Here is a 20582-nt window from a genome sequence, read left to right on the forward strand (position 1 = left end):
AAAGTCCCCCCTCACCACACAGGAGGAGGCTCTCTGTCACACTGATTCACAGTGTGCAGGGCATCGGGAGCCACGGCATGGAGCTAGCTGACGGCTTCATGCTCAGCAGGACCGGACTTCTGCAGGGATATGCAATTTAATTCCTGGGCCTACAATGTCCTTTCTCTTACTCCCCACCATCTGCTCTTTCAGCTGGCTAAGTCCTATTCATATTTCTGTGTCAGCTTAAATAGCACTTCCTCAGAGGGCCTTCCCTGACAGCTGTGGTTGATTGTGTTCCCTGTGGTTGTATCTTGCAGCACCCTCTGTTTTTCCTATTTCTCAGAGATCATACAAACACGCACACATGTTATACAGAGATATGCATGTGCCTGTGTGTTTAAAATGATTTCTTTTCCTAAATGAGAAGCTCTATGAGAGATCATAATGTTTGTCACTCTCACACTACAGGGGCTCAGTATAAAATTACCACATTTAGTAAAGATAATAAACGTTGAAACTAGTGACATTGAGGCTTTGACTTGATCATGTATCTGTTTCTTCATGTAACAGGGGCATACCTCTTCATTAGTAAGAGCCTCATGTGGTTGTGATTATTTGTCAACTTGTCTGCCTCTCCCACCAGACAGTGATCTCTTCAAGGGGAATTCTCTGCGAATTACACGTTTTTTAATATCCTGCATCCAACACAATGGCAGACACAGACTGTTTATGGGTCTGAAACTTGAAATCCCAAGTCGGGTTAGTGGCAAAGGAAATGAATAGGAGAGGTGGTTTTGGAGATGGATGGCAACATGATGAATTTATACAAACTTGCCCCTCAGATTTCAACAATAAAGACTTTTAAAAAGAAAAAAAAAGATTTCAATATTTGAAGTGTAAAGAAATCCAGAGAGTAGTAAGTGACAATTAAACCAGTCCTTCTGCATCTAACTAGAATAATTCTATATGTGTACCCAAAAAAATAAAAGACACCTACATCTCAGGAGTTATTAGCATAGTATAAAAACTGTGGCATGTCTCAGGAGCTGGTCCTGTTGGTGTTCACTAGGAAATGATTCCAAAATTAATGAGATGCTGAGCTATTTTGAATTATAAACAAAAAAAACCTGACAATGACTACTATCCTCATTTACTTCTTTATTACATGTTTATTTTGGTATATTTTGGCTTAACTATTAAATGCATTTATTTTATACACAAACCATTTTAAGGCATTGAACTTACAATGGTGAGGAGAGTATAAGAGGAAACCTAAATAATGCCAAATTTGTAAACTAAATGCTTAATACATGAATGTTCCCAAAATTCCATGTACAACTTGGGGAAGGTGATCTTACTTATTCTACTATACTTATTGTAGTATATGCAGCATGCTATTTATGTATCAAGTCCTATTTTGTGTGCCAATAACTCTGTGATATATAATGTAACCTCTTCATTAGAAAGAGAAGAATCAAGGAAAGTGGTGTGGTATGGTGGTTAAGAGTATATTTTCAAATCCTCACTCTGTCACCTACTTAGTTATCTGATCTTGTGGCAAATTTCCTAATCTCTTTGAACTTCACTTTTCTTCTCTGAAATACTGGGGATGCTAATGGTAATAATAACAAATAGTCACTAACATTTACATATGGGTTATTGTGTGACATGCTTTATTTTCACTCTTTGAATTTATTTACTCTTTTAATTTTTACATCAACTCTTTGAAATAAGCAAATATTATATCCCATTTTAGAGATGAAGAAAATTAGGAACAGAGAAGTTAGGCAACTTGCCCAACGTTAAACAGCTAGCAAGTGGTAAAGCTGAGTTACCCAGTTATTCTCTCTCTAGAGGATATGCTTTTAATTAGGTTGTTTATATCTTGTAAGAATTATTTATTTCATGCCTGTAAAACACTGAATAGATCTGCTGAGCACAGTACCACATTTAGCCAAGAGTTAGGGAGTAAACTATATGTTATATTTTGAAACTAGGCTTGTTTACTTTTATCTTCTCTCTGTCATCTATTTATTAACCAGCCTTCTCAGAATAAAATGCGACTTCTTAAGACAGAATGGAAAACATCAAATTTATTACAGCATGAATAGGTATCCTGAATAAAGAAAAACTGCAGAAAGGTAAGGCTACAGATCCCTACGCCTCTTGGGAGATAAAAAGATTTGACAGAAAGTGAACAGATTAAGCAGCTGACTCATCACCTTCTAAAATCTTCTGGACTATCTTCTTGATCATGGGAGCATTTGGATCCAGGCAGATTTCCTTCCCATTCTTCAGCGTGGCTCTGCAAGAGAATATATAATTTTGTGTGTGTCCTGTCCTATCAGAGGGATTGCTGGGGCTGAACAAAATAGCAGTGATGAGGATTGAGGCAGAGGGCTTCCCTAATAAGTTAATAATACAAAAGCATGGACTTACATCACTTCGACATTGGAGCAATGGGGTCCTGCCTTGAACAACTTCAAATTTTGGAAGTTTCTGGGATGAATGCCAGAGGTGGTCGTTATACACGTGCAGCGAAGTTCAGCATAGTGTTCATTTCCCAAACTTGCAGCTGGGATAGAAACTGAGAAGTGGTCATGAGCACCTTTAATATCTATCAACTTGATTCCTCAGTCCCCTTCTTTGTGAATTGTAGCTGGCTCACAGCTCACGAGGCCACTGTGAATATGATCTGAAACCTCTAGTAAAGAACCAGAGCTGAATGCCAGGCATATGGTAGGTACTCATTAAGCTTAGCTCCTCCATTTAGAGTTGTTAGTATAATGGCCTACCCCAGCCTCAGGAGCTGGTCCTGTTGGAGTTCACTAGGAAATGACTCCAAAATTAATGAGATGCTGAGCTATTTTGAATTATAAGCAAAAAACTGACAATGACTACTGTCCTCATTTACTTCTTTATTACATGTTTATTTTGGTATATTTTGGCTTAACTATTAAATGCATTTATTTTATACACAAACCATTTTAAGGCATTGAACTTACAATGGTGAGGAGAGTATAAGAGGAAACCTAAATAATGCCAAATTTGTAAACTAAATGCTTAATACATGAATGTTCCCAAAATTCCATGTACAACTTGGGGAAGGTGATCTTACTTATTCTACTATACTTATTGTAGTATATGCAGCATGCTATTTATGTATCAAGTCCTATTTTGTGTGCCAATAACTCTGTGATATATAATGTAACCTCTTCATTAGAAAGAGAAGAATCAAGGAAAGTGGTGTGGTATGGTGGTTAAGAGTATATTTTCAAATCCTCACTCTGTCACCTACTTAGTTATCTGATCTTGTGGCAAATTTCCTAATCTCTTTGAACTTCACTTTTCTTCTCTGAAATACTGGGGATGCTAATGGTAATAATAACAAATAGTCACTAACATTTACATATGGGTTATTGTGTGACATGCTTTATTTTCATTCTTTGAATTTATTCACTCTTTTAATTTTCACATCAACTCTATGAAATAAGCAAATATTACTATCTCATTTTAGAGGTGAAGAAAATTAGGAACAGAGAAGTTAAGCAACTTATCCAAAGTTAAACAGCTAGCAAGTGGTAAAGCTGAGTTACCCAATTATTCTTTCTCTAGAGGACATGCTTTCCATTAGGTCATTTATATCTTGTAAGAATTATTTATTTCATGCCTGTAAAACACTGAATAGATCTGCATATTAAGAGTTATTCATAGAGTTTAGCTATCATTCTAATACATTAAAAATAGAACAAATTACCAACTAGTGACTTGGCTGGTAAAAAAAAATAAAAAGATAATTAAGGTTTCCCCTCACCAATTCTGTTTAAATTAATAATATATGACAACAAGGTAATAACAAATTTTGATTTTATGCTAATAGTACTGTAAGACTAGTGTGGTTATAAATTTAAGGAATTAAGAAATGAATTAAAGTTCTGTTGATTATAAAATAATTTCCAGTCTGGCAAAATTTTAATTATTGTACTTATTTGCAAGATTGACATTAATACTAAAATTATAACTGTGCAAATATTAACTAAATGTGAATATGTGCAAACATGCCAAAGTAAAATATTTAATACCAAGTAGAATCTGTGTTATTATTTTTATTAATACTGGAGGTTTTAGTAGAGCTTGTTAATGCTTTTTAGCATATTATTTTTGCTTACTAGTATTAAATATATTCACTTGAAAATAAATAATCACTGTCTACAAGACTTACATTTTACAACTTTTTAAATTTTAAGGTTTGAAAGCTAAAATAAACTTTAGAAAACTCAGAGAATTCTCTTCAACAAGATATCCTAGGACTAAGGCAATGAAAAACTATTAAATCCCTACATATATTAGCAAACATTCATTGAGCAAGTGCTCTCTGCTGGGATCTGTGTGATTCCTAATATCATTGGCCACTATGGAATCTATTAATCACCATGGGCATATCTAGTCTAACAGCAAAATAGCGCAAGATAAGTTAACACAAATGTATTTGGAAAGAAAATTTTAAATAAAGAAATGCAAAGCACAGTACCACATTTAGCCAAGAGTTAGGGAGTAAACTATATATTATATTTTGAAACTAAGCTTGCTTACTTTTATCTTCTCTCTCTGTCATCTATTTATTAACCAGCCTTCTCAGAATAAAATGCGACTTTTTAAGACAGAATGGAAAACATCCAAATTTAATACAGCATGAATAGGTATCCTGGATAAAGAAAAACTGCAGAAAGGTAAGGCTACAGATCCCTACGCCTCTTGGGAGATAAAAAGATTTGACAGAAAGTGAACAGATTAAGCAGCTGACTCATCACCTTCTAAAATCTTCTGGACTATCTTCTTGATCACGGGAGCATTTGGATCCAGGCAGATTTCCTTCCCATTCTTCAGCGTGGCTCTGCAAGAGAATATATAATTTTGTGTGTGTCCTGTCCTATCAGAGGGATTGCTGGGGCTGAACAAAATAGCAGTGATGAGGATTGAGGCAGAGGGCTTCCCTAATGAGTTAATAATACAAAAGCATGGACTTACATCACTTCGACATTGGAGCAATGGGGTCCTGCCTTGAACAACTTCAAATTTTGGAAGTTTCTGGGATGAATGCCAGAGGTGGTCGTTATACACATGCAGCGAAGTTCAGCATGGCGCTCACCTTCCACACTTTCAGCTCGGATAGAAACTGAGAAGTGGTCATAAGTACCTTTAATATCTATCAACTTGATTCCTCAGTCCCCTTCTTTGTGAATTGTAGCTGGCTCACAGCTCACGAGGCCACTGTGAATATGATCTGAAACCTCTAGTAAAGAACCAGAGCTGAATGCCAGGCATATGGTAGGTACTCATTAAGCTTAGCTCCTCCATTTAGAGTTGTTAGTATAATGGCTTTCCCCAGCCTCAGGAGCACCAGGACAGCTGACACCCCGCCCCCCCCCAAACACACACACACACACACACACACACACACACACACACACACACATACACACACACAGCAACAGCAGAAGCAGCCACAGAGGAGGGGAAGCGGGGACTTCACCTTCAGGTTCCTCTAATTTTCTCTTTCTTTCTCCAACGGTGGAGGGAACCATCACAGTCAGGAGCAGTGACAGCTGCAGCAACGCCTGTAAGACAGGAGCGGAGGTGGCCCTGGGTCTGAGGTTCATGGCAGAGAGAACAGACCTATGAACCTTGAGTTGTTCCCAGAACCTGGAGACCTCAGCGTGAGGTGGACTGTTCCCAAGGAGTCTGCGGCTCAGTGGCTCTTACGCTCTCCTGGTGTCTTTTATATACACTCCCCCATGGCCAGTAAGGACAGAAGGATGGGGACGGGGGAAATGAACGCATGTGGTAATATTTGTATAAGGGTAGTTATGCCCAACCCAGATAAACGCCAGGCAAGTTAAAGTTCCTGCTAAATTTCATTCTGCACATTACTTCACACTCCCTCTCCCGCTTTCTCAATACTGATCTCCCTTACACATATTTAACACTGCACTTAGGTAAGAACTAAACTGAAATATTACATATCTCTTCTTTGTGTAACTATGAAATATGCCCTGCCTTTCCTATAATGTAATTTATGTGAGGCCGAATAGAAATATGTGACTCTTTTCGAAGAGAATTATCTTCCCTTTCTAGTTGCCTGGGAAAGCAGGTGTTCCTCTCTTGGTTGTTGATAAACGCTGGGATTCCCTTGCAGTGTGTGTGGATGAAATGAACTGCTCACCACCAAAGCCTCACTTTGCATGTTAGTGTATGTGGGGGGTTTTTTCTGTCTTTGAAATGTATTACTTTTTTGTAATTTTATTCAGAAAGTAGAAGCAAACTTATCCTCCCTTGTGTTATAAAATAAACTACTTGTTTCTACTGTTTGAATATACCTTGAAAAGCAAGACCCAGCATTGTTATTTTTCCTTTCCCTTTTTTTTTTAAGAAATATATATTTATTGCTTTCAGAGAGGAAGGGAGAGGGAGAGAGAAATAGAAACAACCATGATGAGAGAGAATCATTGATTAGCTGCCTCTTGCATTCCCCACACTTGGGATCGAGCCCGCAACCCAGGCACGTGCCCTGACTGGGAATTGAAGGATGATCTCCTGGCTCATAGGTCAACTCTCAACCACTGAGCCACGCTGGCTGGGCTTCCTTTTTTTTTTAGTTTAACACAGAAATATATAATATAATTTATTTTAAAGGATTCATACACTGCAGATGTATGTGGAATAAAACATACAAGTTTCTCTTTATTATTATTCCACATTCCCACTCTGTGGTAACCATCAGTAATAATTTGGCTTTAGTGTTTTATTCTGTCTGCATTTATATATACACATGTACATATACACAGAGACACATAGAATACAGAGAGATACACATATATACATAGAGGTAGACATAGATGTTTTTATATAAATGGGATCATTATACAGCTTTTGTCCTTCAAAAACATGTCTCCAGCATCCTCTCATGCTACCACAATGTAGTTTTGCCCCATTCTTTTTAATGACTGCTTGAGATTCAATGGCACTGGCAATCATTGTCCAACCCATGTCTTATTGGAGACTTTAAGTGTGTTCCCAGTTTTACACTATACAAATTACAATAAGATCTTTATTCCTTAATTTTCAGACCCTAATTAAGGGTCTTGATCTCAAACTCCACTTGATATAGACAAAGCCCCACAGAGATACAGGGGTGGACCTACACACACAAGGGGGCTTGTATATGTTATTGTCTGGATCTCTGTCCCATCTATAAGATTTGCTTCCTCGAGTGGGGACTGTACACTTTTAAAGGCAGAGGCATGTCCAAGGTTTCTTTGAATGTCTCATGTATCCTATAGCATGTAGGATAATGCAATGCACAGGGGTTCTAAACAGTGGTAATGAATAAATCAGTGAATATGTATCACATGGAGGAAAGTTTCTCTTTGTTTTCTAATCAGCTACAATTCTCAAACCAAATTCCACATGGCCCAAAATACCCATGATTTTAAAAGATTTGGAAGGCAGGGCATAAAGGATAAGGCCCTGGCCACAAGTTATCTTCCTTTGACAACTATATTCACATCTTACACAATATTTAAACTTCTGATTTTCTTTTTGCTTAATTTTCATACTTCTAAAATTCTAGAAGAAGCTATCAAAATAGTAAATGTACAAAATTACTTTGTATCAAAAGAATGATTACAGTAATTAATTTTTCCAAGTTTAAAAAATGTTTTAAAACAACTTTTCCTATTGTTTATCAGTTATCAGCTATCCCTCCTTAATATTTTAGTTCCTGTTTTTCAATATATTCCTTATTTTTCCCCATCCCATTTGTTATCCTCTTATAACTTACAATCTAGCAGTAGAACATATTAAATTAAAATGATTTTCCTCCTCTCCCAAACCAGAAATTCATAGGTTAAGAAGCAAGCTTAAAGAAAAGCTTAAGCTGGAGATTATCCTAAGAGTTGAGATGTGGAGTGAATTGTGGAGAGAATCTCAACAGAAAACCGAGAAAGGAAAGCAAACTTCTTTGTAGGTCTTCCTGAGTGATGACTTTAGAGCAGGGGTGGGCAAACATTTTGACTCGAGGGCCACAATGGGTTCTTAAACTGGACCGGAGGGCCGGAACAAAAGCATGGATGGAGTGTTTGTGTGAACTAATATAAATTCAAAGTAAACACCATTACATAAAAGGGTACGGTCTTTTTTTTTTAGTTTTATTCATTTCAAAAGGGCCGGATCCTTGCCCACGGCTGCTCTAGAGTGATGCTTTCTTAATGCAAATAACTCACCTGCATTGGCTTTAAGGTCTTCAGGTGTGACCATGACAACAAATCGGATTGCACGTTTATCCGGCCCACGGGCCGTAGTTTGCCCACGGCTGCTTTAGAGCCTTTCACCATCATTAAGATTGATATATTGTTAATTTGCAAATCAGATGTTTTGTTTCAAACATAAGGTCAAAACCATTTTCAGAGCAAGATATAATTTTTAACATTATTCATAGCATCTTTCTTTTTCTGTTCATCACAGCCCTCCTGATGTACAATATTTATTGGCTTCACTGGACTCAAACACAATCCAAATTTCTTTCCTGTTTTATTGAGTAATATTACTCAGAAGTTCCTAATCATTTTGGAAGAAAGCCATGCAAAGTCTTTTGAACTAATGATGCTGTTTGAGTTAGTAGGTACCGGGAAGGAGGAATACGTGTAGCACAGGATCATCAACTCATTGTCTTAATCAACAATTGTATTTTGTCACAAAGGACACATTGTCAGCAAGATTCATGAGTGAGCATTAACAAATTTCTTGAGTCACTCAAATTTTACAAGCTTATTAGTCAGCATTTGAAGTAAATGATTTTTTTGCTAGCTTTCATTTATTTAATAAATTTTGATTATTTAATATGTTCCAGACATTACAAAATTCTTTTGTGTGACTTAATCATTTAACTATTTCTGTATAAAAAGTGAGACCCCAAATATTTGTGCAAAGTAGTGGGATATAGGTACTAATCTATCACTACTACCACTACTGCTAACAGCTCTCATTGTCTTCACATAATTTTCTTTGGTATCCTTGAATAGAAACACAGTACAGACACTGATGAACTGGCAGTACAGAAATGGATAACAAATTTTTAAAATCATTATTCAATCCAAAGAAATTATCTTTTAAAATTATAACTTAAATGAATGCTAGAAAATTAGTGTCAGAAGTTCTAGGGCTTAAAAAATAACTTGACAGCCTTTTTATGAATCTTACATTGTCACCCTGGTGGATTTTCTGGATTTTTTTTTTTTTGTGTGTGGTAAGTTACTTTATCTCTTTTCCTTTTAAGACATTGTATAAATAGCAGAGTCATCCAGGAAACTAGCACGTTTTGTAAAACTCAAGACATAATTTATCTGTTAGCTATTTTAGCAGAAAATATCCAGAGACATTGGAGGACCAATTTCCATAAAACTAAAACATATATTAACTCTGGATGACATAGAATATTTTAAACTGACACCTCCCAAGTATGAGGAAAATAAGCTATCTCCTGCAAATTAGTCATAAAAGCAATTGGTGCAAATGATCCCAGGGATAATAAAAACTTGGGTCAGTTGATTAAAACACTTTCATCAATAGATTGAAGTTCTAGTCAACAAAAGATTCCCTATAAGTGCTGAAATCAAATGTTGTTGTTTTTGTATAACTGAGTTGACAAGAATGGTCCAGGCCTCAATTAACGGGGACTCATTCAATTGTGCGATATACTGCATGGGGGTGAAGCATGGGAGGGAAGGGTGAGTAGAAAGGGTGAAGGAGTTGAGAGGGCATATCCTCTTTGATGCTATCCTATAAAATAAAAGGGTAATATGCAAATTGACCCTAATGGCGGAACAAACCAGAACGACTGCTCGACCAGTCACTATGAGGTGCACTGACCACCTCTCGGTCCCTTTCCCCGGCCGGCAGGCTCCCATTGCCTAATGGTGAATGGTGAACCGGGGGTGGGTGGCGGGGGACATGGCGGTGCTAGGTCAAGGCCCCTGCCCTGCCAGTGGTCCCACACACAGAGGGCAACCTGTGGTGGGGGCAGGGCCGATGAGCGGGCGGGAACAGCTGACCTCTTGGTCCTTCCCCCTGCCGGCAGGTTCCGATCACCCGATGGCAAACAGGGAGCTGGGGGTGGGTGGCGGTGGGGGGCAGGACTGGCTGCCAGCAGCAGGGGAAGATGGCCCTGATCACAGGCCAGGCCTAGGGACTGTACCCAAGCACAAATTTTGTGCACTGGACCTCTAGTTTACTATAAAGGATCACTTCAATGTTTTGCAGCCTGAGAATTTTTATTTTATGCTGATTAATATCACTTGTTGAACATTAGATATGTGATGCTCCTCTTTGGATCCTTTTTGCTGTATAACAAGCCAATCCCAAACATAGTGGCTTATAACAGTTTATTATTTCTGATAATTCGGTATGTTAATGAGAGGTCCTTCTGCTGTCATCCTGCCTGAGCTCACGTTGGTGGGTGTAGTCAGGGTGAAACTGAAATGACTGAAAAGTCCAAAATGACCTAATGTACATGGGAGGTGGTTGGTGCTGGCTGCTGGCTAGGATTTCTGCTGAGTCACATTGGTCCTCCTGCTCCTCCTCCTCTTGTAAGTAGCATTATTTTATTTCTCAGGAATAAATAAAGAATGAATGAGAGGAAGGAATGAAAAAGTGAGGGAAGGGGAGAGAAGGAAAGGGAGGGAGATGAAAGGAGAATAGGTAAGAAAAGAAAAAACAGAGAAGCCTGGCTGGTGTGGCTCAGTGGTTGAATATCGACCCATGAACCAAGAGATCACTGGTTTGATTCCCAGTCAGGGCACATTCCTGGGTTGCAGGCTCAATCCCCAGTACGGGGAGTGCAGGAGGCAGCCAATGGATGATGTTTCTCTCTCATAGATGTTTCTATCTCTCTATCCTTCTCCCTTGATAAAAACATATTTAAAAAAGAGAAAGAGAAGAGGGAGAGAGAGAGAGAGCGAGCGATAGAAAGACAGGAGTCCTTCCCTCTCCTTTCTTCTACTTCCTTTCTCTTGTCTTTTCTTCCCTCTCCTCCCCTTCCCTCTCTTCTTCTTCCTTCTCCTCCCTTGCCCCTGAAACCATGATTCACCATGACTTTCTTTAGCTGCTGGAATGATAGGCACAGAAAGCTAGAAACTGAGGCCCTCTCTGAGCATAATTTGTGGCCTAAAGGAACTGTCTCACCCAAAGCTGTGCCCACTCTCCAAGCTTAGCCCACATCTAATGGCTGGTCAATGGGAGGATACAGAAAAGCCTCCCTTGCCACAATTCAGAATAACTCTGAAAGGCCATCCTAGCTCCAGAGCTTCTCATAGAACCATCTGACTCTTTTGCCATAACAGCAACTTTTCCTCTGCCCAACGCTGCTTCTGTACTTCCTGAAAGGTGCAAAGTGAGTACTCTTAAATAAACTTCTTTCACACAAATCTCCTCTCAGAGTTTGATACTAGGAATGCCCATCTAAGACTCTCTTTCTCTTACAAATCAGTCTCTAAATTTAGCTTTCAAAAAAAAATCTTTGTAAATAAAAAACCTTTTGAGTATATTTGTTGCCAAAAAACCTTAACTTAGGCTGAAAGCATCTTATCTTTGTAATCTCTATATCATAAGGATCTTGCACAGGGTCTAGTATGTAATAGGCTTATCAATAAACTAGTGGCCTGGTGCACGGATTTGTGCACATTGAAAGGAAATTAATTAGAAGAAAGATTTCTGCAGTAATTACATTATTGCAAAAAATTACATGTCAAAATAGTATATATAATACTAGAGGCCAGGTGCATGAAATTTGTGCACGGGGAGGGGGTGGTGTCCCTCAGCCCAGCCTGCACCCTCTCCAATCCAGGACATTTCTCTCTCAATCTGGGACCACTGGCTTCTCACCACTTGCCTGCCTGACTGCCTGACCACCCCTAACCACCTCTGCCTGCCGGCCTGATCACCCCCTAACTGCTCCCCTGCTGGCCTGATTGCCCCTAACTGCTTGCTCCCCTGCTGACCTGATCAACCCTAACCACCTCTGCCTCAGCCCCCATCACCGTGGCTTTGTCTGGAAGGATGTCCAGAAGATGTCCAGTCTAATTAGCATATTACCCTTTTATTAGTATAGATAGTATTATAAAATTAAAATACAAAATATTTTAATATTGCTATTCACCTTCTCTATCATAAAAGTGTCAGAGATAAAAGAAAATTAGTCAAATGTATATGAAAATAAGATATAAATTGATTAATAAATAAGCAATAACAACATGATATTCTGTCGACAACATCACTTTCTTTCGGCTTCAGAGATATATTGTGCCAAAGGTTGGTCTTCAAATACATTCACATGCAATTGGCACCAGCAAGAGCTTTATATGTATTGTGCACATGCAAGTCAACGTTTATTTTGAAATTGCCAATGCACATCATATGTACCAGCCGGTCGATCAGTCGGACGTTTGGACGGGCGAACGGTTGGTCACTTAGCCTTTTATATATATAGATTACATCAGCCTGGCTGGTGTTGCTCAGTGGTTGAATGTTGATCTGTGAACCAGGAGGTCTCAGTTCGATTCCCAGTCAGGGCACATGCCCGGGTTGCTGAGTTGATCTCCAGTGGGATTTTCTCTCATCATTGATGTTTCTATCTCTTCCTCCCTCTCCCTTCCTCTCTGAAATCAACCAAATTTATTTTTTAAATAAATGATATAAAATATCTTGATATTTGATGGATGGATGTTTATACGAAAGAAAATACATCATACATTTTAATAATGTTACCACAATTGATAAAAATATGTAGATTATGAATGCATTGATTCCAGAAGGTTCCTAAAAAGGAATGGTAGAAAAAATTCTTAGAAGCACTAAAAATTAATCATTTATGCATAGGTGAAAAGACTATGGATAAATCTGGAAAAAAATAAACTATTGAGTTCTCAGTCTTTTCATTTGTCAAGGGGAGTTTGAATTATGAGACTTGAGAAAGGAATTAATATTTATTAAGCATCTCCTTTGTGCCTGAGAGACAGATATAATTGTCCTGATTTTATAGATGAGAAAACTGAGGTGTGAGGATGTCAAATAAATTGCCAAAGTTGCATCACTGAAAATACTCAAAACTATATTTGAAACACAATTGCTCTTTGTACTGCACCACAAAATATAAAGAAATATCACTGGCCTCTCTTGCTGAAAATGAATCAACTACTTCTCTTTTGATCCAACTGTAGAGGTGGGTCAAAAACAATCATCATGTAACCAAAACCCAGGTTCAGCTGTCAGCTGCCACGAAGGTCAAACTCAAGAGTCAGGTGCTGGTGAGAAAAGGAAAGAGGTTTATTTTAGTGCCCGCATATCCAGAAGATGGGGAACTCTTGTCCAAAGCCCATCTCCACTTTTCAGTTTAGGCAGAGGTTTTTATATGGAGGGAAAGGTAAAGCAAAACACAAAGGTCAAAGGGAAGGGTTGAAGAGTTCATGTGAAAGCTAGCATAGCTCATTCTGAAAAAGACCTTGAAACTGGTCAAGTGATGGTCTGATGTGCATCCTCCTGGTCTTCATCATCCTGGTTCCAAGTCATCCTGGTTCTCTGGTTGAAGGTCAGCAAATCCCCCAAAACTGGGAATGACTGAAGGTTTGTGTCTACATTTTCTGAAGTTAGTTCCTAGGATTCTTATACAAACATGTGGTTTATCTACAAGCTACTTATTAGTCAGTCAGCATTTATAGAAGCAATGTCAAAAGAATGGTGGAGTGGGTTACAATTCCCCACTGTGACCATCATACACACTTATGTGGCAGTGGAAACACATCCATTAAGAACATAGATTTTGAAGTATGAACAATCCTTCTGAGGAATAGAATATTACTTTTGCTGACTAAAAGTCACCCATGACCATCAGCCAAAATCAGCATCATGTTTTCCGTGATTTAGTCAGGGAGGCAAATTGAAATCCCCAGGTGCTCCTTCTGTCTGGTAAATTTCTCAATTGTAACATCCAGGAAGGACTTTTCAAGTTATGTACAATATGATTTACCCACAGCAATTCTTTTCCTTATACAAGAATTAAAACTATCATAGAAAAACAAAGCCACCAGTCATATTTATCATAGGTCTTGTCATACCTTCAGTAATTGAAGGATAATGTAAATGGGTCACACCCAGAGGCAAGCAGGAAAATCTGGTAGAATGAAAGGCATTAATTACACATTGAAATTGTCTAGATTGGAGCAGTAACATAGAGTAGATTTTAGTTGACACTCAATTCCCAGTGACTTAATATACTAGGGAGTGTTTTATGTGGATAACAGAGTGAAAATTGTATTTTGTATAAGGAAAATATTAAGGCATATTCCTAGATGTCAAACATTAGATTAATTTTTTCCCAGATACATTAGTCCTTGAGTTTTTTAGTGATAGGATAAAAAATTGGTATTAACTGTCCTTAAGGTTTTTGTATAGGTTACACTTCAGTAATATATTGTAACTTATTTTCTTATTTTTAAAATATATTTTTATTGATTTCAGGAGGAAGGGAAAGGGAGAGAGAGTTAGAAACATCAATGATGAGAGAGAATCATGGATTGTCTGCCTCCTGTATGCCTCACACTGGGGATTGAGCCCACAATCCAGGCATGTGCCCAGCCAGGAATTGAACCCTTACCCTCCTGATTCATAGATCTCATAGATTGAGGCTCAACCACTGAGCACACCAGCAAGGCTGTAATTTGTTTTCTTTATGGAATGACCAATTATAGCATGAGCATGACAAATAGAATTACAAGGATATTACAAATAGGTTTTATTATCTTATATAATAAAAGCCTAATATGCAAATTGACCCCTTGACCAGGAGTTTGACTGCTTTTTGTGATGTATGCTGACCACCAGGGGGCAGCATGGAACATAGTGGGCATCGGTAACAACGGCGCTGGCAGCGGGAGCAGTGGAGGCACTGACGGCCTTGATGGGCCCCACCAGTGGGACTGCGGCAGGATGGTGCAGCAGGTGAGTGGGTGGCGCCAGACCAAGGTGGGTGCAAGCACGGCCCGATTGCCCCACAGATGGCAACTAGTCGCAGGGGCCTGGTGACTCAGGCAGAGGGGGGCACATGGGGACCCCAGGAACCCAGGTGCTGCCCAGGGCCCAAAGGTCAGCTGGGACCTGCCCTTCCATACCAGATGCTCAGCCAGGCCTAGGGACCTCACCCATGCCCAAATTTCATGCACCGGGCCACTAGTATGGTTTATAAACAAACTAAACTTATAAATCTTACTTTTAGGAAAAATAAGGACCTTGAATAATAATAAAGAAAAGTAAACCAGTGATGTTTATAAATTTGCAAAATACATATTTCACCCACCTTAACCAAAGGAAGTTTAATATGCTTTCATTATGAACAGGCACTTATTTGATGAGTATGTTGGGGCTGATATGCAAAATCAGGCATTGTTTAAAACATTGAAATTTATAGTTTAAATATTTATGGTAATTTGGTTTGTTTGTTTTTGGTGTTTCTCCATGATAGTGTATAATTCATAGTTTCAAATGAAAAAAAGGTACTATTTAAGATAGCAAAGAGAGACCTTAGAAGTTTAATATATATATTTAAAATTTGAGGTATTTTATGCTTTGTATATTGCTGAAAAAGTTGTCAGTAAACTCATCTCTTTGAATTCACTTTAGGTTTTTTCATATCTTTGTATCTATCTCTTTCTTTCTGTGTATTTTATATATACATATATATGCTAATAAATAAAAGAAAATATATTAATCTAATTGAAATTTTATGTATAAGGAGATAAAAAGCTGTAGAATAACATGTTACATATAGTTTAATATGCTAGTGACATATTAGCATATAATAATATATACAAATACATGCCAATATAAGCATATCTATAATAATAAAAGCATAATATGCAAATCAGCTGAACAGCTGAATAGAGGAACAACCATCCAGACGACCATGCTATGACACCCACTGGTGCCAGGCCTGCCAAGGTGGGTGCGATGCAATTGATCAGGGGCCCGGCCATCGCCCCATGATCACCCCACAGAGGAAGGCCCAGGCCACCTACCAGCAGGGCGATCAATCAGAGGGCTCCACAATTGCCCCAAAGAGGGAGGCCCATGGCAGCACTGTGGTGGGTGGGTGGGGCCTCCCTCTGTGGGGGCAATCCATTGCAGAGCCCCAGCTGAGTGGGCAGGGCCTACCTCTTTGGGGCAATTGATGGTGGGGCTCCCAGACTGCGAGAGGGCACCTCCTCTGTGGGGGCAATCCATTGCAGAACCCCAGCTGAGTGGGCAGGGCCTACCTCTTTGGGGAAATTGATGGTGGGGCTCCCAGACTGCGAGAGGGCACCAGCCAGGCTGAGGGACCCCCCACCCCAGTGCATGAATTTCGTGCACCAGGCCTCTAGTATACTATATTAATTTAATTGGGGGGGGGGTGGATATCGCCATACTAATTGGATTAGTCCTTTTTTTGTTGTTTTTGTGATTTTCCTGAGAATGAGCTATTTACATAAAATTGCTATTTTAATACTAGAAAGACAGTGGGACTTATTAGTACATCTGTTTGAGCACCTACTATGAGCTAGCCACTGCCCTAGGAACTGAGATAAACATGATAAAAATTGTCTGTGACCTGATGGAGCATATAGTGAAGTTGGAATAGACACTAAATGAATAACCACATATATATAGTCTCCTTAGACTCTATAGTCATGTTGGTGACAGAATGTTATAAAGGAAAAGAACAAAGTTTTATGAGAGAATATAAAAAGAGCATTAATGTGGTGAAGGAAAGGGTCAGAGAAGCCCTAAATGACAGGTGAACTGCCCTCAAACGAAGGGATGGACTTAGCCAGGTGAAAGGGAGAGGTAGGTACTATATGTTGAGGGGCTGCATGTGTCAAGGTCTTGTTGGATTGCTTATAGACTAGAAGGAGAAAAGAGGGTAAAGGAATTAAATTTATTTAACATTTAGCATGATCCAGGTTATTGATTTTAGGACAGTGGCAACCCGAGGTTCTGGATAATTTATTAATTCATTAAACCAATCTGTGTCAGGTATGGGAGATGCAGAGGGAAATGAAATATGGTTGATGTTCCAGGAGAGCCCTTAGTAGAGTAGGGTAAGGAAACTTCTAAACAAGGGAAAACAATGCAATATTCACTATTGAAATAAATTCAAATATCTAGAAGATGCTATGGAAACATCAAAATAGAAACCACGAATTCTGCTGGGAGTGTCAAGGAAAACTTTGTGGAGGTATTGCTTGAGCTGAGTGCAGAAGGATGGGTAAGCTTCCTCCTAGAGGCAGAAGATGGAAGCTGCTTCTAGTTGGAGCCCTAGCAAATGCAAATGCACGGATCCAGGCAAAAACTAAACACTTGACTGCAAAGATGGGAAGGAAAAGTGAAGCTGAAGGAATAACTAGGAATTGGATGAGACTGAACATAATTTGCCATCCTTCTAAACTTCTCTTTCATGCCTAGGAAATAGGAAGCCAGTTGAGGATTTAAGGTAGGGAAACTTGTGTTTTCTAAAGAACCAACAGGCTATGGTACTATGAAGGGGTAACTGGAAAGGCTGAACAAATGCAATGGCATTGGGAAATAAGGGTTCTTTCTGATAGCCAGAGAGCAGCGTAATTTTCAAAATAAGGTAGAATTACAGAAAAACACAATTTTTTAAAACAGTATAAGAAAGAAGAAACAACATGAGTAAAGTTTTTAAATCTTTTATTTTTTTCCAAAGAATAAAAAGGTTCTATAAACCAATGAGACACACAGTTAAAAAGTACAATTTTAACATAGTAAATGTGATGCATCTATAATTCTTTATAACAAAATTGTCAAACCCTTAAAAGATACAACATAAGCATTACAAATCTTAGCAGTGCTGTGTATTTTTTGAAAACTAAATGATGCATTTATATTCAAATAGCTCAGATATATTTTCAAAAATTTCAGAGTACAGACTATTAAGTTTGCCTTATTCTTAAAAATACTAAAACAATGTATTTATAAAGAAACTAGCAATAAGGAATTTACCGATTTCCTAGTTTCTTCATCCGAAGCAAATATTTAGTGATTAAAATTATAGTACTCATAATAAAATAGTTAATAAATACAATATAAAAGTCAAAGCTTAATGAGTAAGTCATGACATTATGCCATACTAAGAAGACATCAAATGTCTAAAGTTATAGGAAAATAATATATTACTCCTTATAGAATTTAAAAATTTAGAAATTCTAAATAAGGAAATATATTCTACACTGATAGCTGTATGATGTGCCCAGCTTTCTAATGCAATATAATTGAAATAGGATCCCAGGATAAAGAGTAAGGAAATTCTCTCATTTCAAAAAATGATACTACATAGTTACAATTTCACGAGAAGACTGGGGATTACAGATTATCTTCATATATAGCATTCTAAAGAAAGATCATTCACCTATTAAATCTACAGCCTTTTCAATAATGTTCTAAGGAACATGTTCTAGAAATAAACCAGTCACCTTGAAAGAGTAACAACCAGTGATTCTGGATTCACTATTTAGTCAATTGACAAATATTTCAATGGCATAGGAAATAAAATAGCAGCAAATAAATAGCAGTAAATACTATGTAAAATACTTCATAAGATGAGCAGAAAGCTGCAAGGATAAACATAGGTCCCTTGTCCCATCCATCTCTCAAAGTGGGAAATTCATGAGGGAACCTGACTCACTGGAGAAAATTAGCCCTTGCTTTTTGGCTTCGGTGGATCCAGAGATCCCCAGAAAACTGTTCCGCTGAAGAACCAGGCAGTTTTTCCAAAGCACGATCCTTCCTCTTAATTTTTCTGCTTTCCACTGTCGAGGAAAAAAAAATAAGTATCAATTTAACCAAATTTCCACACTCCTGTGTACTCCAACAAGTTTTCAAAACGCAGAGTTTAAGATCAATAAAGAGCAAAAGGTGGGACTCAAGGACTAAGCTAACAAAATATATACATCATAGTCAAGCGTTCTGGGCGACCACCTGGGCGATTACATGGAAGACTGGTGATAAAGATTTTCCCTGGACGTTCTGGAACAACTTTCCCTTTTCTCCTGAACAACCTTTTAAAGAATGGTCTGGGATGTGGTAGCCAAGCCTATGCATATAGAATAAGGACCTTGAAAAGGCTACACTCTGAGAGAAGATTAAAAACCACGAAGATCAAAGCCACAGGTACCTGTTCAACAACTTCTGGATGATTTTCTTGACCACGTGGGCTTCTGGGTCCAGACAGACTTTGTTCCCCTTCTTCATGGTGGCTCTGCAGGAAAAAAAAAAAGGAGGGGCGGGGGGAAAGGATGCGTCCATGAGCCACAGGAGCTGAAGACCCAGGCCAAGGTCACAGTGGACACCTGGGACACCGCAGTGCAGTAGGACTTACATAATTTCCACATTGGGGCACCCTGGGCCTGCGGGGACCATCTCCAGGTGACGGATCATTTGGGGACGAATCCTGTGCGTGGGAGTTAAACACACACAGCGCAGCTCGCTCACTATGGCCCCGGAGGGACCAGCTGGGGATGAAAGAGAGACACCGTTATGAGAAAGGTTGCAGGAAAAACAACTCCCGCCAGCGTGGCCCGGGACACTTTCCCGCGCTCCCCCTGCTGAAGCTGCTGCTGCAGAGGCTGGGGCGCCTCGCTCTAACCGGCGCGTCCCTGGCTGCGAGCACTCACCGCTGGCCAGGGGCCCTGGCAGCGTCAGCAGCATCAGCAGCGTGAGCAGCGCGCACAGCGATCCAGACGGGCCGAGGAGGCTGGCGGCGCGGCGTGGCAGGAGATTCATTGTGGCGCGGAGGCAGCGGCGAGAGGCGCGGATTCTGGAAGGAGGAGATGCTGGGATTTGAAACTCCAGCGCACTGTGGCGTCCCCAAGCCCAGCGCATCCCTTATATTGGCATTCGCCCCTTCCTCCAGGCAGGAAACTCAAGCTTTCGGATGCTTGGGGAAATTCCCTGGGCTCAGGGGGCGGGGGTAGGAGGTTTGGGGGAGGAAATGTGCAGTGAGAGTTGGGCAGGAGGGTAACTGGGAGGAGTTGCTTGCACCCCATGCGTGGAGCATGTGGTAACTTGGCCCCGCGTGGATGGAGCTGCAGGAGAGGGGCAATCCAGCGGAGATTTCATCTTTGGGGCCAGCCAGGGCTGGTGAAGACCAGCTTCTGGGGAGCAGAGCCCCCTAGGAGGTGCACCTAATTCCCAACTATAGAGGAGGACTGGAACCAAAGTAGCAGGAGGTTTGACTTTAGAAAAAAATTATCATCATCCTTAACTCTAATGTATTATCAAGAAATGTAAGCCGTGATCAGAACTGCGCGACACTGAAAGCCCTACCTCTCCTCCTTGCAGGCGGACCATTCTAGGTTTCTCAAATTAGTTTATTTTCTTTGGACTTCAGCCAGCTTTAGAAAGCAAGATAATATGGTGAAAGTGTCTGTACTTCCACTTTTACTCAGTGGCAGGAATAGGCTGGCAAATCAAGTCTGCTTACTGGAAATCTTATACTTGTA

At 39.5% G+C, this 20582-nt stretch overlaps 2 protein-coding genes across 3 annotated transcripts; both read right to left on the reverse strand.

The window, feature by feature from the left end:
• Nucleotides 1-157: 157 nt before the first annotated feature.
• Nucleotides 158-19926, reverse strand: CXCL6 (chemokine (C-X-C motif) ligand 6). Its single transcript, XM_014546604.1, has 6 exons — nt 19755-19926; nt 19460-19592; nt 19256-19339; nt 18859-18890; nt 13669-13673; nt 158-169 (listed from the first exon to the last, which is right to left on the reverse strand). The coding sequence occupies exons 1-4, from the start codon at nt 19861-19863 to the stop codon at nt 18872-18874; spliced, it is 345 nt and encodes a 114-aa protein (XP_014402090.1). The 5' UTR covers nt 19864-19926; the 3' UTR covers nt 158-169; nt 13669-13673; nt 18859-18871.
• On the reverse strand, nt 1635-5785 carry LOC102246461 (platelet basic protein). 2 transcript variants are annotated; one of them, XM_005874831.2, is made up of 5 exons: nt 5516-5785; nt 5011-5158; nt 4794-4876; nt 2422-2569; nt 1635-2287 (listed from the first exon to the last, which is right to left on the reverse strand). In XM_005874831.2, the coding sequence occupies exons 1-5, from the start codon at nt 5640-5642 to the stop codon at nt 2185-2187; spliced, it is 609 nt and encodes a 202-aa protein (XP_005874893.1). In that variant the 5' UTR covers nt 5643-5785; the 3' UTR covers nt 1635-2184. The 2 variants fall into 2 exon arrangements, with proteins under 2 accessions (XP_005874893.1, XP_014402088.1); XM_014546602.1 differs by having other exon boundaries at nt 4791-4876; nt 5516-5783.
• Nucleotides 19927-20582: the final 656 nt, after the last annotated feature.

This window comes from Myotis brandtii, unplaced genomic scaffold (genome assembly GCF_000412655.1).
Source record: "Myotis brandtii unplaced genomic scaffold, ASM41265v1 scaffold453, whole genome shotgun sequence".
Taxonomy (NCBI): Eukaryota; Metazoa; Chordata; class Mammalia; order Chiroptera; family Vespertilionidae; genus Myotis; species Myotis brandtii.

Coding starts and splice junctions, on each gene's coding strand:
- LOC102246461 (XM_014546602.1), bottom strand. CDS start 5,642: ATGAACCTCAGACCCAGGGCCACCTCCGCTCCTGTCTTACAGGCGTTG. Junction 2,570..4,790: donor CCAGAAGATTTTAGAAGGTG/ATGAGTCAGCTG, acceptor ACCACTTCTCAG/TTTCTATCCCAGCTGCAAGT. Junction 2,288..2,421: donor TGCTCCAATGTCGAAGTGAT/GTAAGTCCATGC, acceptor ATTCTCTTGCAG/AGCCACGCTGAAGAATGGGA.
- CXCL6 (XM_014546604.1), bottom strand. CDS start 19,863: ATGAATCTCCTGCCACGCCGCGCCGCCAGCCTCCTCGGCCCGTCTGGA. Junction 19,593..19,754: donor GCCAGGGCCCCTGGCCAGCG/GTGAGTGCTCGC, acceptor TTTCATCCCCAG/CTGGTCCCTCCGGGGCCATA. Junction 19,340..19,459: donor TGCCCCAATGTGGAAATTAT/GTAAGTCCTACT, acceptor TTTTTCCTGCAG/AGCCACCATGAAGAAGGGGA.